The 16,140-nt window shown below is 52.1% G+C and overlaps 1 protein-coding gene across 1 annotated transcript in view; it reads right to left on the reverse strand.

Moving 5' to 3' along the window:
- Positions 1-214: 214 nt before the first annotated feature.
- Positions 215-16,140, reverse strand: part of LOC140363676 (TNF receptor-associated factor 3-like) — a gene marked incomplete at its 3' end in the record, with an annotated part of 35,746 nt that continues 19,820 nt past the window's right edge. Inside the window, exons 2-7 of the mRNA XM_072450283.1 lie at positions 12,602-12,719; positions 9,960-10,119; positions 8,083-8,134; positions 7,705-7,809; positions 2,697-2,861; positions 215-315 (exon numbers count right to left, since the gene is read on the reverse strand). Coding sequence (XP_072306384.1) covers positions 215-315; positions 2,697-2,861; positions 7,705-7,809; positions 8,083-8,134; positions 9,960-10,119; positions 12,602-12,716 — 698 coding nt within the window. The remainder of the gene's footprint in view (positions 316-2,696; positions 2,862-7,704; positions 7,810-8,082; positions 8,135-9,959; positions 10,120-12,601; positions 12,720-16,140) is intronic.

Genomic DNA, 16,140 nt, shown 5'->3' on the forward strand with positions numbered 1-16,140 from the left:
GTAGTGTAGTATGTAGTGTAGTATGTAGTGTAGTATAGTATAGTATGTAGTGTAGTATAGTATGTAGTATAGTGTAGTATGTAGTGTAGTATAGTATGTAGTATAGTATAGTATGTAGTCTAGTATAGTATGTAGTGTAGTATAGTATGTAGTGTAGTATAGTATGTAGTGTAGTATAGTATGTAGTGTAGTATAGTATGTAGTATGGTAGAGCAGCAGCAATAGTTTGTTTACCTCTGAGCGTGGCAGTGGAGCAGATGAACACAGGTTGGGACAGGAAACAGGAAACACTGGACACACAGTCTCTTTATGTTTCTATAAAAACATAAAAGTATCATTTGAAAACCATGAAAAATCTGTGTCATGACGACAGAAGGACCTGGATTAGAGGATTAACCCTGGTTTAGCCATGATGCAGAGCTGGAAGATCTCTATGGCAACAGGCCGTCGATTCAGAACCTGCTGCGCGTGTCATGTGGGCACCTGTACGTGTCATGTGGGCACCTGTACGTGTCATGTGGGCACCTGTACGTGTCATGTGGGCACCTGTACGTGTCATGTGGGCACCTGTACGTGTCATGTGGGCACCTGCGTGTGTCATGTGGGCACCTGCGTGTGTCATGTGGGCACCTGCGTGTGTCATGTGGGCACCTGTACGTGTCATGTGGGCACCTGTACGTGTCATGTGGGCACCTGTACGTGTCATGTGGGCACCTGTACGTCATGTGGGCACCTGCGTGTGTCATGTGGGCACCTGCGTGTGTCATGTGGGCACCTGCGTGTGTCATGTGGGCACCTGCGTGTGTCATGTGGGCACCTGTACGTGTCATGTGGGCACCTGCGTGTGTCATGTGGGCACCTGTACGTGTCATGTGGGCACCTGCGTGTGTCATGTGGGCACCTGTAAGTGTCATGTGGGCACCTGCGTGTGTCATGTGGGCACCTGTACGTGTCATGTGGGCACCTGTACGTGTCATGTGGGCACCTGTACGTGTCATGTGGGCACCTGTACGTGTCATGTGGGCACCTGCGTGTGTCATGTGGGCACCTGTACGTGTCATGTGGGCACCTGTACGTGTCATGTGGGCACCTGCGTGTGTCATGTGGGCACCTGCGTGTGTCATGTGGGCACCTGCGTGTGTCATGTGGGCACCTGTATGTCATGTGGGCACCTGCGTGTGTCATGTGGGCACCTGCGTGTGTCATGTGGGCACCTGCGTGTGTCATGTGGGCACCTGTATGTCATGTGGGCACCTGCGTGTGTCATGTGGGCACCTGTACGTCATGTGGGCACCTGCGCGTGTCATGTGGGCACCTGTACGTGTCATGTGGGCACCTGTACGTGTCATGTGGGCACCTGTACGTGTCATGTGGGCACCTGCGTGTGTCATGTGGGCACCTGCGTGTGTCATGTGGGCACCTGCGTGTGTCATGTGGGCACCTGCGTGTGTCATGTGGGCACCTGTATGTCATGTGGGCACCTGCGTGTGTCATGTGGGCACCTGCGTGTGTCATGTGGGCACCTGCGTGTGTCATGTGGGCACCTGTATGTCATGTGGGCACCTGCGTGTGTCATGTGGGCACCTGTATGTCATGTGGGCACCTGCGTGTGTCATGTGGGCACCTGCGTGTGTCATGTGGGCACCTGCGTGTGTCATGTGGGCACCTGCGTGTGTCATGTGGGCACCTGCGTGTGTCATGTGGGCACCTGTATGTCATGTGGGCACCTGTATGTCATGTGGGCACCTGTATGTCATGTGGGCACCTGTACGTGTCATGTGGGCACCTGCGTGTGTCATGTGGGCACCTGCGTGTGTCATGTGGGCACCTGTATGTCATGTGGGCACCTGCGTGTGTCATGTGGGCACCTGTACGTGTCATGTGGGCACCTGCGTGTGTCATGTGGGCACCTGCGTGTGTCATGTGGGCACCTGCGTGTGTCATGTGGGCACCTGCATGTGTCATGTGGGCCCCTGTATGTGTCATGTGGGCACCTGCATGTGTCATGTGGGCACCTGTACGTGTCATGTGGGCACCTGTATGTCATGTGGGCACCTGTACGTGTCATGTGGGCACCTGTACGTGTCATGTGGGCACCTGTACGTGTCATGTGGGCACCTGCGTGTGTCATGTGGGCACCTGCGTGTGTCATGTGGGCACCTGCGTGTGTCATGTGGGCACCTGCGTGTGTCATGTGGGCACCTGCGTGTGTCATGTGGGCACCTGCATGTGTCATGTGGGCCCCTGTATGTGTCATGTGGGCACCTGCGTGTGTCATGTGGGCACCTGTACGTGTCATGTGGGCACCTGTATGTCATGTGGGCACCTGCGTGTGTCATGTGGGCACCTGCGTGTGTCATGTGGGCACCTGCGTGTGTCATGTGGGCACCTGCATGTGTCATGTGGGCACCTGCGTGTGTCATGTGGGCACCTGTACGTGTCATGTGGGCACCTGTATGTCATGTGGGCACCTGTATGTCATGTGGGCACCTGTACGTGTCATGTGGGCACCTGTATGTCATGTGGGCCCCTGTATGTGTCATGTGGGCACCTGCGTGTGTCATGTGGGCACCTGTACGTGTCATGTGGGCACCTGTATGTCATGTGGGCACCTGCGTGTGTCATGTGGGCACCTGCGTGTGTCATGTGGGCACCTGCGTGTGTCATGTGGGCACCTGCATGTGTCATGTGGGCACCTGTATGTCTGCCAGGGGCATCTTGCAGAGGCAGAACTCGCAGCTTGTCTCTCTGTGTTTACATTTCCAGTTCAAATGTTCAGGAACATCTTTCCTCATCATTCGCTCTTTGCAGCGTCCGAGTGGGCACGGCACCTCCAGGAACGGGCAGACAGTCAGGTGGTCCTGCCAACACACACACATGGTCAGGACAGGTGTGGTCAGTGTCAGGACAGGTGTGGTCAGTAGTGTCAGGACAGGTGTGGTCAGTGTCAGGACAGGTGTGGTCAGTAGTGTCAGGACAGGTGTGGTCAGTGTCAGGACAGGTGTGGTCAGTAGTGTCAGGACAGGTGTGGTCAGTAGTGTCAGGACAGGTGTGGTCAGTAGTGTCAGGACAGGTGTGGTCAGTGTCAGGACAGGTGTGGTCAGTGTCAGGACAGGTGTGGTCAGTAGTGTCAGGACAGGTGTGGTCAGTAGTGTCAGGACAGGTGTGGTCAGTGTCAGGACAGGTGTGGTCAGTAGTGTCAGGACAGGTGTGGTCAGTAGTGTCAGGACAGGTGTGGTCAGTGTCAGGACAGGTGTGGTCAGTAGTGTCAGGACAGGTGTGGTCAGTAGTGTCAGGACAGGTGTGGTCAGTGTCAGGACAGGTGTGGTCAGTGTCAGGACAGGTGTGGTCAGTAGTGTCAGGACAGGTGTGGTCAGTGTCAGGACAGGTGTGGTCAGTAGTGTCAGGACAGGTGTGGTCAGTGTCAGGACAGGTGTGGTCAGTGTCAGGACAGGTGTGGTCAGTAGTGTCAGGACAGGTGTGGTCAGTGTCAGGACAGGTGTGGTCAGTAGTGTCAGGACAGGTGTGGTCAGTAGTGTCAGGACAGGTGTGGTCAGTGTCAGGACAGGTGTGGTCAGTAGTGTCAGGACAGGTGTGGTCAGTAGTGTCAGGACAGGTGTGGTCAGTAGTGTCAGGACAGGTGAGGTCAGTAGTGTCAGGACAGGTGAGGTCAGTAGTGTCAGGACAGGTGTGGTCAGTGTCAGGACAGGTGTGGTCAGTAGTGTCAGGACAGGTGTGGTCAGTAGTGTCAGGACAGGTGTGGTCAGTGTTAGGACAGGTGTGGTCAGTGTCAGGACAGGTGTGGTCAGTAGTGTCAGGACAGGTGTGGTCAGTGTCAGGACAGGTGTGGTCAGTAGTGTCAGGACAGGTGTGGTCAGTGTCAGGACAGGTGTGGTCAGTAGTGTCAGGACAGGTGTGGTCAGTGTCAGGACAGGTGTGGTCAGTAGTGTCAGGACAGGTGTGGTCAGTGTCAGGACAGGTGTGGTCAGTGTCAGGACAGGTGTGGTCAGTAGTGTCAGGACAGGTGTGGTCAGTGTCAGGACAGGTGTGGTCAGTAGTGTCAGGACAGGTGTGGTCAGTAGTGTCAGGACAGGTGTGGTCAGTAGTGTCAGGACAGGTGTGGTCAGTGTCAGGACAGGTGTGGTCAGTGTCAGGACAGGTGTGGGTCAGTAGTGTCAGGACAGGTGTGGTCAGTAGTGTCAGGACAGGTGTGGTCAGTAGTGTCAGGAAAGGTGTGGTCAGTGTCAGGACAGGTGTGGTCAGTAGTGTCAGGACAGGTGTGGTCAGTAGTGTCAGGACAGGTGTGGTCAGTAGTGTCAGGACAGGTGTGGTCAGTAGTGTCAGGACAGGTGTGGTCAGTGTCAGGACAGGTGTGGTCAGTGTCAGGACAGGTGTGGTCAGTAGTGTCAGGACAGGTGTGGTCAGTAGTGTCAGGACAGGTGTGGTCAGTGTCAGGACAGGTGTGGTCAGTGTCAGGACAGGTGTGGTCAGTAGTGTCAGGACAGGTGTGGTCAGTGTCAGGACAGGTGTGGTCAGTAGTGTCAGGACAGGTGTGGTCAGTAGTGTCAGGACAGGTGTGGTCAGTAGTGTCAGGACAGGTGTGGTCAGTGTCAGGACAGGTGTGGTCAGTAGTGTCAGGACAGGTGTGGTCAGTGTCAGGACAGGTGTGGTCAGTGTCAGGACAGGTGTGGTCAGTAGTGTCAGGACAGGTGTGGTCAGTGTCAGGACAGGTGTGGTCAGTGTCAGGACAGGTGTGGTCAGTGTCAGGACAGGTGTGGTCAGTGTCAGGACAGGTGAGGTCAGTAGTGTCAGGACAGGTGTGGTCAGTGTCAGGACAGGTGTGGTCAGTAGTGTCAGGACAGGTGTGGTCAGTAGTGTCAGGACAGGTGTGGTCAGTAGTGTCAGGACAGGTGTGGTCAGTGTCAGGACAGGTGTGGTCAGTAGTGTCAGGACAGGTGTGGTCAGTGTCAGGACAGGTGTGGTCAGTGTCAGGACAGGTGTGGTCAGTAGTGTCAGGACAGGTGTGGTCAGTGTCAGGACAGGTGTGGTCAGTGTCAGGACAGGTGTGGTCAGTAGTGTCAGGACAGGTGTGGTCAGTAGTGTCAGGACAGGTGTGGTCAGTGTCAGGACAGGTGTGGTCAGTAGTGTCAGGACAGGTGTGGTCAGTAGTGTCAGGACAGGTGTGGTCAGTAGTGTTAGGACAGGTGTGGTCAGTGTCAGGACAGGTGTGGTCAGTAGTGTCAGGACAGGTGTGGTCAGTAGTGTCAGGACAGGTGTGGTCAGTGTCAGGACAGGTGTGGTCAGTGTCAGGACAGGTGTGGTCAGTAGTGTCAGGACAGGTGTGGTCAGTGTCAGGACAGGTGTGGTCAGTGTCAGGACAGGTGTGGTCAGTAGTGTCAGGACAGGTGTGGTCAGTGTCAGGACAGGTGTGGTCAGTGTCAGGACAGGTGTGGTCAGTAGTGTCAGGACAGGTGTGGTCAGTGTCAGGACAGGTATGGTCAGTGTCAGGACAGGTGTGGTCAGTAGTGTCAGGACAGGTGTGGTCAGTGTCAGGACAGGTGTGGTCAGTAGTGTCAGGACAGGTGTGGTCAGTAGTGTCAGGACAGGTGTGGTCAGTGTCAGGACAGGTGTGGTCAGTAGTGTCAGGACAGGTGTGGTCAGTAGTGTCAGGACAGGTGTGGTCAGTGTCAGGACAGGTGAGGTCAGTAGTGTCAGGACAGGTGTGGTCAGTGTCAGGACAGGTGTGGTCAGTAGTGTCAGGACAGGTGTGGTCAGTAGTGTCAGGACAGGTGTGGTCAGTGTCAGGACAGGTGTGGTCAGTGTCAGGACAGGTGTGGTCAGTAGTGTCAGGACAGGTGTGGTCAGTGTCAGGACAGGTGTGGTCAGTAGTGTCAGGACAGGTGTGGTCAGTGTCAGGACAGGTGTGGTCAGTGTCAGGACAGGTGTGGTCAGTAGTGTCAGGACAGGTGTGGTCAGTGTCAGGACAGGTGTGGTCAGTAGTGTCAGGACAGGTGTGGTCAGTAGTGTCAGGACAGGTGTGGTCAGTAGTGTCAGGACAGGTGTGGTCAGTGTCAGGACAGGTGTGGTCAGTAGTGTCAGGACAGGTGTGGTCAGTGTCAGGACAGGTGTGGTCAGTGTCAGGACAGGTGTGGTCAGTAGTGTCAGGACAGGTGTGGTCAGTAGTGTCAGGACAGGTGTGGTCAGTGTCAGGACAGGTGTGGTCAGTAGTGTCAGGACAGGTGTGGTCAGTGTCAGGACAGGTGTGGTCAGTAGTGTCAGGACAGGTGTGGTCAGTAGTGTCAGGACAGGTGTGGTCAGTGTCAGGACAGGTGTGGTCAGTGTCAGGACAGGTGTGGTCAGTGTCAGGACAGGTGTGGTCAGTAGTGTCAGGACAGGTGTGGTCAGTGTCAGGACAGGTGTGGTCAGTAGTGTCAGGACAGGTGTGGTCAGTAGTGTCAGGACAGGTGTGGTCAGTGTCAGGACAGGTGTGGTCAGTAGTGTCAGGACAGGTGTGGTCAGTAGTGTCAGGACAGGTGTGGTCAGTAGTGTCAGGACAGGTGAGGTCAGTAGTGTCAGGACAGGTGTGGTCAGTGTCAGGACAGGTGTGGTCAGTGTCAGGACAGGTGTGGTCAGTAGTGTCAGGACAGGTGTGGTCAGTAGTGTCAGGACAGGTGTGGTCAGTGTTAGGACAGGTGTGGTCAGTGTCAGGACAGGTGTGGTCAGTAGTGTCAGGACAGGTGTGGTCAGTGTCAGGACAGGTGTGGTCAGTAGTGTCAGGACAGGTGTGGTCAGTGTCAGGACAGGTGTGGTCAGTAGTGTCAGGACAGGTGTGGTCAGTGTCAGGACAGGTGTGGTCAGTAGTGTCAGGACAGGTGTGGTCAGTGTCAGGACAGGTGTGGTCAGTGTCAGGACAGGTGTGGTCAGTAGTGTCAGGACAGGTGTGGTCAGTGTCAGGACAGGTGTGGTCAGTAGTGTCAGGACAGGTGTGGTCAGTAGTGTCAGGACAGGTGTGGTCAGTAGTGTCAGGACAGGTGTGGTCAGTGTCAGGACAGGTGTGGTCAGTGTCAGGACAGGTGTGGGTCAGTAGTGTCAGGACAGGTGTGGTCAGTAGTGTCAGGACAGGTGTGGTCAGTAGTGTCAGGAAAGGTGTGGTCAGTGTCAGGACAGGTGTGGTCAGTAGTGTCAGGACAGGTGTGGTCAGTAGTGTCAGGACAGGTGTGGTCAGTAGTGTCAGGACAGGTGTGGTCAGTAGTGTCAGGACAGGTGTGGTCAGTGTCAGGACAGGTGTGGTCAGTGTCAGGACAGGTGTGGTCAGTAGTGTCAGGACAGGTGTGGTCAGTAGTGTCAGGACAGGTGTGGTCAGTGTCAGGACAGGTGTGGTCAGTGTCAGGACAGGTGTGGTCAGTAGTGTCAGGACAGGTGTGGTCAGTGTCAGGACAGGTGTGGTCAGTAGTGTCAGGACAGGTGTGGTCAGTAGTGTCAGGACAGGTGTGGTCAGTAGTGTCAGGACAGGTGTGGTCAGTGTCAGGACAGGTGTGGTCAGTAGTGTCAGGACAGGTGTGGTCAGTGTCAGGACAGGTGTGGTCAGTGTCAGGACAGGTGTGGTCAGTAGTGTCAGGACAGGTGTGGTCAGTGTCAGGACAGGTGTGGTCAGTGTCAGGACAGGTGTGGTCAGTGTCAGGACAGGTGTGGTCAGTGACTCACCGGCAGCTGCTGCAGAGTGAGCTGCTCTTTGCAGCCATTGGCTTCACTTCGGCACAAAACTTTGAGTGCCAGGATTTCTCGCTGACAACAAATGTCTCGGAAAATCTGAAAGCAATAAACGTAAAAAAAAAAAAGATTTTCAATATTTACGCAGAGTCGTACGATGTTAATTACGCAAAGTCGTACGATGTTATTTACGTAGTCGACGATGTTATTTACGCAGAGTGGTACGATGTTATTTACGCAGAGTGGTACGATGTTATTTACGCAGAGTGGTACGATGTTATTTACGCAGAGTGGTACGATGTTATTTACGCAGAGTGGTACGATGTTATTTACGCAGAGTGGTTGCGACATGTGTAGAGTTATGCGATGTACCTTGTCGGTGAAGAGCGGCTCACGGTCGGCTGGACACATGGGGTTTGGGCGACTGTGGAGGAACAAAAGGGAACAGAAGAGTCTGAGTGAGCCACAAGGGGGCGCAGGAGCCACATTTAAATCACAGAAGAGTCTGAGTGAGCCACAAGGGGGCGCAGGAGCCACATTTAAATCACAGAAGAGTCTGAGTGAGCCACAAGGGGGCGCAGGAGCCACATTTAAATCACAGAAGAGTCTGAGTGAGCCACAAGGGTGAGAGACTGTCGTGCTGGCCCTTTAAGGGGTGGAGCCTTCACCAATGAGCAGAGCGAGAGAAGAAAGTTTTGTACGTTGGCGTTTGGCGTCTAAGTTTATAGTTTAAAGCAGTTTGTTTGCCTCCCCAGTCCAGCAGTGTGTGGGTTATACACCCGACCAGCTCTAATAGAACACACGCGCCCCCTACCCCTGCGCGCCCACTACCGCTGCGCGCCCAACTAACCCTGCGCGCCCCCTACCCCTGCGAGCCCCCTACCCCTGCGCGCCCCCTACCCCTGCGCGCCCCCTACCCCTGCGCGCCCCCTACCCCTGCGCGCCCCCTACCCCTGCGCGCCCCCTACCCCTGCGCGCCCAACTAACCCTGCGCGCCCAACTAACCCTGCGCGCCCCCTCCCCCTGCGCGCCCCCTCCCCCTGCGCGCCCACTAGCCCTCCGCGCCCCCTAGCCCTGCGCGCCCCCTAACCCTGCGCGCCCCCTAACCCTGCGCGCCCCCTAGCCCTGCGCGCCCCCTAGCCCTGCGCGCCCCCTAGCCCTGCGCGCCCCCTAGCCCTGCGCGCCCCCTAGCCCTGCGCGCCCCCTAGCCCTGCGCGCGAAATGTCTCAACAAAGGAACGGAAAAAAGAGCCATTTATAGCGGCTTTTACGGCTATTGACTTATTATAGGTTGTTTTATGTTGCATCGAATCACCAAAGCGAGTTCCTCTGTTTGTGAATTCTGTCCATCGACAACGGCAATAAACCTGGTTCTGGTTCTGGCTCTGACGTGTTTGTGTGTTTACTACTATAAATGACCAGACAAACAGTTTAGCTTTGACTCTCCCCAGAAATGTTTCATTTTAATTCAGATCCTCGTGCCAACTTTTGTTTTAACCCCATTATCATTCCTTTTATTGTGAAGAGCTTGTGTCCCATAATAAACAGTCGAGTCATCTGCATGAATTGAAACGGAGGCTTTTTCACAATTAAAAGGTAACTCATTAATAATAATCACCAAACCCACTCATTCAGATTTGTCCAATGGAATGGAATGAGCAGAACGCCCAGAAGCTCCTGGGATTATGGTTGGTGTTAAAACCAGGTGAAAACCAGGTGAAAAACCAGGTGTATGGCTAGCAAACAGGTCTGGGTCTGGGTCTGAGTCAGGTCTGAGTCAGGGTCAGGGTCTGAGTCAGGTCTGAGTCAGGTCTGAGTCAGGTCTGAGTCAGGGTCAGGTCAGGGTTAGGGTTAACCCGGACTGTGGCAGGTCTGACCTTTTACGCATTTTTATCACAAATGAACTAACATTTTCTTAACCAACTGTAATTAACTTAAATGACAAACTGAAGCTACAACTGACAAACTACAACGGTTTAGGTTATTTCATGACAGGAGCAGGACAGGAGCAGGACGGGTGCAGACAGGAGCAGACAGGTGCAGAACAGGTGTAGGAACGGTGCAGGACAGGTGCAGGACAGGTGCAGGACAGGTGCAGGACAGGTGCAGGACAGGTGCAGGAGCAGAGCGATGCAGACAGGAGCAGACAGGTGCAGAACAGGTGTAGGAACGGTGCAGGACAGGTGCAGGACAGGTGCAGGACAGGTGCAGGAGCAGAGCGATGCAGACAGGTGCAGACAGGTGTATAACCTGAGCAGTTCGTTGATGCAGGAGCTGCAGAAGCGGTGGCCACACTCCGTCTGTCGCGGCTGCACCAGGACGAGGCTGCACTTCTCACATCTGTATTTATCGTCAGGAGGAAGTAGGAAACGCTCTCTGAAACCTCCCAGCACCGGCAGCAGCGCCCCCCCTGGACACACACAGCAACAGCAACAGCAACAGCAACAGCAACAGTGAGTGTTTGTACAAAAGACGTCACATCCCCATCCAAACTCAGCTAGAAAACAGAGGACGAGTTTACTTTGTCTGACTTTATTTCTGCTCAGTGTTGCTTTACTGGAGTGACACGCCCCGATGCGCACGTGACGCGCCCCGCCGGGCACGCGCCCCGCCCCGCCGCGCCGCGCACGCTTTGCGCCCCGCCGGGCACGCGACGCTCCCCGACGCGCACGCGACGCTCCCCGACGGGCACGCGACACGCCCCGATACGCAAGAAACTGTGAAAAAGAGAGAATGAAATAAGATGTGCGTCAAGCTGAGGAGCTGACACAGCGGCACACGCAAAGCCAAAGATCTGATCTGCAGAAGCAGGAGGGACAAAAGAGTCATGAGAGTTATTACATCCAAACTGCATGAAAATACAGAAAATCACATTTTTGTTGAAAACGTCTTTGTTGAGGGCCCCCAGAGCCTGCCTAGGATCGTTATTTATGCAATATCGACTATTATTATGAAATAACAAAATATAAAAAAATAAATACTAGAGTTCCTGTTCCAGGGTTCCTGTTCCAGGGTTCCTGTTCCAGGGTTCCTGTTCCAGGGTTCCTGTTCCAGGGTTCGTGCAGATTTGAACTTTTCTGTCACCAGTTCCCAAATTTCTATTACCTAGAACAGGGGTGGGCATTATTTTCCTCCGAGGGCTATATTGGAATCCACGTCATCATTGGTGTGAAAAAAAACAAAAACAAAAAAAAAAATATATCAAATAAAATATCACTTTTCTGTCAAATATAGGCTATTGAATCTATTATTTAATTCATTTCACGTCATATGTGTTAAGGATACACATGCAGACAGATGCATGAGGGCAAAAAAGGGAAAAATAAAAAATTAAAAAATATTTTAATTTTTTAAAATATTACTTGGACAAGCTTGGCGGGCCGGATTGAAAGGCCCAGCGGGCCGGATCCGGCCCATGGGCCGTAGTTTGCCCACCGCTGACCTAGAATTATAGAAAAAGATTCAGTTGTTTCATCTGGAACGTTTCAACACTCATCCAAGAGTCATTCTCAATCTGCCAATCAAGACCAGGAACTCCGATATTTATCCTACTCTGAGTAGGCCCCGCCCACCGGGCCCTGTAACGGGCGATGAGCCTCTGATTGTGAACTCAGTAATGTAACCCTGCTGGACAAATGAGGAACTACACCCACATGACCAAGAATCATTTATTCACGCACAATTTTCCATCAACTATTGATTTTATTCGCCAATTGAGACTGTACACAATTGTTTATGGATTACTAAACATAGAACAAACTGCATGTTGTTTGAAAATGTAGTTTTGTCATATATTCAACTTTGGCTTGTTAGTCCACGTATTATTCACACTAAATAGAACTTTCAGGATTCAAACTTGAAGGAAAAACACATTTGAACATTCCATGAACATTTTGCTTATGAACGTTGAGAGCCATTTGAATTAGTTTGCCATCTTTCTCTTGCTTAAAGAAGGATGACACTAGTGTGTATTATTCATGTGCAGTTTGCAGCGTGTGTCTGGATTTATGCACAGCAGCAGTCTAAAGTGGCCCCTAAAGTGGCCCCTAAACAGCCCAGGCTTCACAGACTTGCATCAGAAACCATGTTTAGTGTAAGCTAATATCTATATTATATCAATGCATTAATAACCTGAACAACCATTCTATTAAATATATTAAAAATGAAAGAGAAGGTCATTTTGTTTTGACGGACGAAGTGAGGGAAAGTGTATTCACACTAAATCACACGTTTGACTTGGTGTTATAAATATAAAGATACAGAATTCTCTCCAAAGAGCTCACTATTCACACCGACCCCCCCAACCCGACTGTTTGGGACAGTCCTGTTGCTCAGGGTTACGGCTAAGGCATCATCGTCCCACAATGATGTATTTGGGCCTCAAAACTCATGGACAGAGTGAAAAGGAAAAAGGCCATCACAAAGAAACAAACGACACAAACAGAACCAACGATGGAGGACTGGACCGACATGAGGGAGCAGACAAACGGGGAGTTGACTTTGGCTGTTTTGTACGGCCTTTTGTTTCTGTTATTAGTGTTTTTTCTCACTTTCTATATTTTTATATACAAGAATACAACATTTGAAGGAAAAATCATATTTGTGAGCTCAGCTTTAGGGTCGGTGAGAGTAAATCTCTCATAGGCTTCATTTGACAGGACAGTGTGAAAAGGGGAATGAGACTGGGGAAGGACATTATAGTACATTGTTGAGAGCCAGATTCACACTCAGGACGCTGCTCCACACGGCAGGCATATGTGCTCTCCACTCCACCACCAGCAGCACGCGGAAGTCTCTGAGCTTTTCTTTGTCATTTGTCTTTAAATCATGTCCACACATTCCGAACGTTTGGGTTCAGATACAAATATTCTAAGCCACGGTTAAGAACTTACCTGAAGAGGGCGGGGCCTCGTTGGGAGGCCAGTGATTGGTCGGTCTGTGCTGATGAGGCGGGGCCTGCTGCAGCGGAATCTGCACCTCCCTGACATCGTGGCTCCGCCCCGACATCACCTGCGACAAACACACAATCACAGATGAGAAAAGCTTCCAGTGTTGCAGAAGTTCAGACACATTAGGAACAGAAGTTAACTCGTATTTACAACCGTTATGTGGACAGAACATATTGCACCCGGATATTATATGACAGTGTTGCACATGGCTGTGAGAGTATTGCACATGGGTGTGACAGTATTGCACATGGGTATGACAGTGTTACACATGGGTATGACAGTGTTACACATGGGTATGACAGTGTTACACATGGGTATGACAGTGTTACACATGGGTATGACAGTGTTACACATGGGTATGACAGTGTTACACATGGGTATGACAGTGTTACACATGGGTATGACAGTATTGCACATGGTTATGACAGTATTGCACATGGGTATGACAGTATTGCACATGGGTATGACAGTATTGCACATGGGTATAACAGTATTGCACATGGGTGTGACAGTGTTGCACATGGGTGTGACAGTGTTGCACATGGGTGTGACAGTGTTGCACATGGCTGTGACAGTGTTGCACATGGGTGTGACAGTATTGCACATGGGTATGACAGTATTGCACATGGGTATAACAGTATTGCACATGGGTATGACAGTATTGCACATGGGTATGACAGTATTGCACATGGGTGTGACAGTGTTGCACATGGGTGTGACAGTGTTGCACATGGGTGTGACAGTGTTGCACATGGGTGTGACAGTGTTGCACATGGGTGTGACAGTGTTGCACATGGGTGTGACAGTGTTGCACATGGGTGTGACAGTGTTACACATGGGTATGACAGTATTGCACATGGGTATAACAGTATTGCACATGGGTATGACAGTATTGCACATGGGTATGACAGTATTGCACATGGGTATGACAGTATTGCACATGGGTGTGTCAGTGTTGCACATGGGTGTGTCAGTGTTGCACATGGGTGTGACAGTGTTGCACATGGGTGTGACAGTGTTGCACATGGGTGTGTCAGTGTTGCACATGGGTATGACAGTATTGCACATGGGTATGAAAGTGTTGCACATGGGTGTGACAGTGTTGCACATGGGTGTGACAGTGTTGCACATGGGTGTGACAGTATTGCACATGGGTGTGACAGTATTGCACATGGGTGTGACAGTATTGCACATGGGTGTGGCAGTGTTGCACATGGGTGTGACAGTGTTGCACATGGGTGTGACAGTGTTGCACATGGGTGTGACAGTGTTGCACATGGGTGTGACAGTGTTGCACATGGGTGTGTCAGTGTTGCACATGGGTATGACAGTGTTGCACATGGGTATGACAGTGTTACACATGGGTATGACAGTATTGCACATGGGTATGACAGTATTGCACATGGGTGTGACAGTGTTGCACATGGGTGTGACAGTGTTGCACATGGGTGTGACAGTGTTGCACATGGGTGTGTCAGTGTTGCACATGGGTAAGACAGTATTGCACATGGGTATGTCAGTATTGCACATGGGTATGACAGTATTGCACATGGGTATGTCAGTATTGCACATGGGTATGACAGTATTGCACATGGGTATGTCAGTATTGCACATGGGTATGACAGTATTGCTCATGGGTATGACAGTGTTTGTTAAAAAGTCTGACGGCAGCAGGACAGAGTGTGAAACGTCTCCTTCACACAGCGAGGGTGGATCAGTCACTGAAGCTGCTCTCCAGAGTGGACAGTGTCCTGCAAGGGACAGAGTGTCCTGCAGGGGACAGAGTCTCCTGCAGGGGACAGAGTGTCCTGCAGGGGACAGAGTGTCCTGCAGGGGGCGACACTCATGGTCCAGCATAGATGTGAGTTTAGCCAGGACCCTTCTGTCCCCCACGTCCTGCACCGAGTCCAGAGGACAGTCCAGGACGGAGCTTTGTCCAGCCTCTTCCTCTCCCTCTGTGATGACCACACCTCCAGGAGCTGATGCACCACAGAGGAGGAGAAGGTCTTCAGGAGGGGCCCTGTCAGGAGTGGCCCTGTCAGGAGTGGCCCTGTCGGGAGCGGCCCTGTCGGGAGTGGCCCTGTCACTCCAAAAGACCTGAGTCTCCTCAGGAGGTGGAGCCGACTCTGGCTCTTCCTGTTCAGTCTGTGTTATGAGTCCAGTTTGTGGTTCAGATGAAACACCAGGTCCTTGTATGAGTCACTGTCTCAATGTCCCGTCCCTGGTGAGGGGGCGTGGCCTGTCCCGTCCCTGGATGTTCACTGGTGAGGGGGGCGTGGCCTGTCCCGTCCCTGGATGTTCACTGGTCAGGGGGGCGTGGCCTGTCCCGTCCCTGGATGTTCTCTGGTGAGGGGGGCGTGGCCTGTCCCGTCCCTGGATGTTCAATGGTGAGGGGGCGTGGCCTCTGTGGAAGTCAACCACCATCTCCTTAGTCTTTCCCGCGTTGATGAGGAGGTGGTTCCACTGACACCAGTCCACAAAGTCCGGATCTTTAGCCCAGCTTTAGCCCAGCTTTAGACCCCCTTTAGACCCCCTTTGGTCCCGCTTTGGTCCCGCTTTGGTCCCGCTTTGGTCCCGCTTTGGTCCCGCTTTGGTCCCGCTTCGGACCCGCTTCAGAGCTGCTTTAGTCCTGCTTTAGAGCTGCTTTAGAGCTGCTTTAGAACTGCTTTAGAGCTGCTTTAGAGCTGCTTTAGACCTGCCTTGGACCTACTTTAGATCTGCTTTAGACCTGCTTTAGACCTGCTTTAGACCTGCTTTAGACCTGCCTTAGTCCTGCCTTAGTCCTGCCTTAGTCCTGCTTTAGAGCCGTTTTAGAGCCGCTTTAGAGCCGCTTTAGTCCTACTTTAGACCTGCTTTAGAGCTGCTTTAGAGCTGCTTTAGTCCTGCTTTAGACCTGCTTTAGACCTGCTTTAGACCTGCTTTAGACCTGCTTTAGAGCTGCTTTAGAGCTGCTTTAGAGCTGCTTTAGACCTGCTTTAGTCCTGCTTTAGTCCTGCTTTAGAGCTGCTTTAGAGCTGCTTTAGTCCTGCTTTAGAGCCGCTTTAGAGCCGCTTTAGAGCCGCTTTAGACCCGCTTTAGACCCGCTTTAGAGCTGCTTTAGTCCTGCTTTAAAGCTGATTTAGACCTGCTTTAGACCTGCTTTAGACCTGCTTTAGACCTGCTTTAGACCTGCTTTAGTCCTGCTTTAGTCCTGCTTTAGACCTGCTTTAGACCTGCTTTAGTCCTGCTTTAGTCCTGCTTTAGTCCTGCTTTAGTCCTGCTTTAGTCCTGCTTTAGACCTGCTTTAGACCTGCTTTAGTCCTGCTTTAGTCCTGCTTTAGACCTGCTTTAGAGCTAATTTAGTCCTGCTTTAGACCTGCTTTAGACCTGCTTTAGTCCTGCTTTAGTCCTGCTTTAGACCCGCTTTAGAGCCGCTTTAGAGCCGCTTTAGTCCTGCTTTAGACCTGCTTTAGACCTGCTTTAGACCTGCTTTAGTCCTGCTT

The sequence above is a fragment of the Eucyclogobius newberryi genome, unplaced genomic scaffold (assembly GCF_026437365.1).
Source record: "Eucyclogobius newberryi isolate DKJ021-1_F unplaced genomic scaffold, fEucNew1.0.hap1 SCAF_172, whole genome shotgun sequence".
Lineage (NCBI taxonomy): Eukaryota > Metazoa > Chordata > Actinopteri > Gobiiformes > Gobiidae > Eucyclogobius > Eucyclogobius newberryi.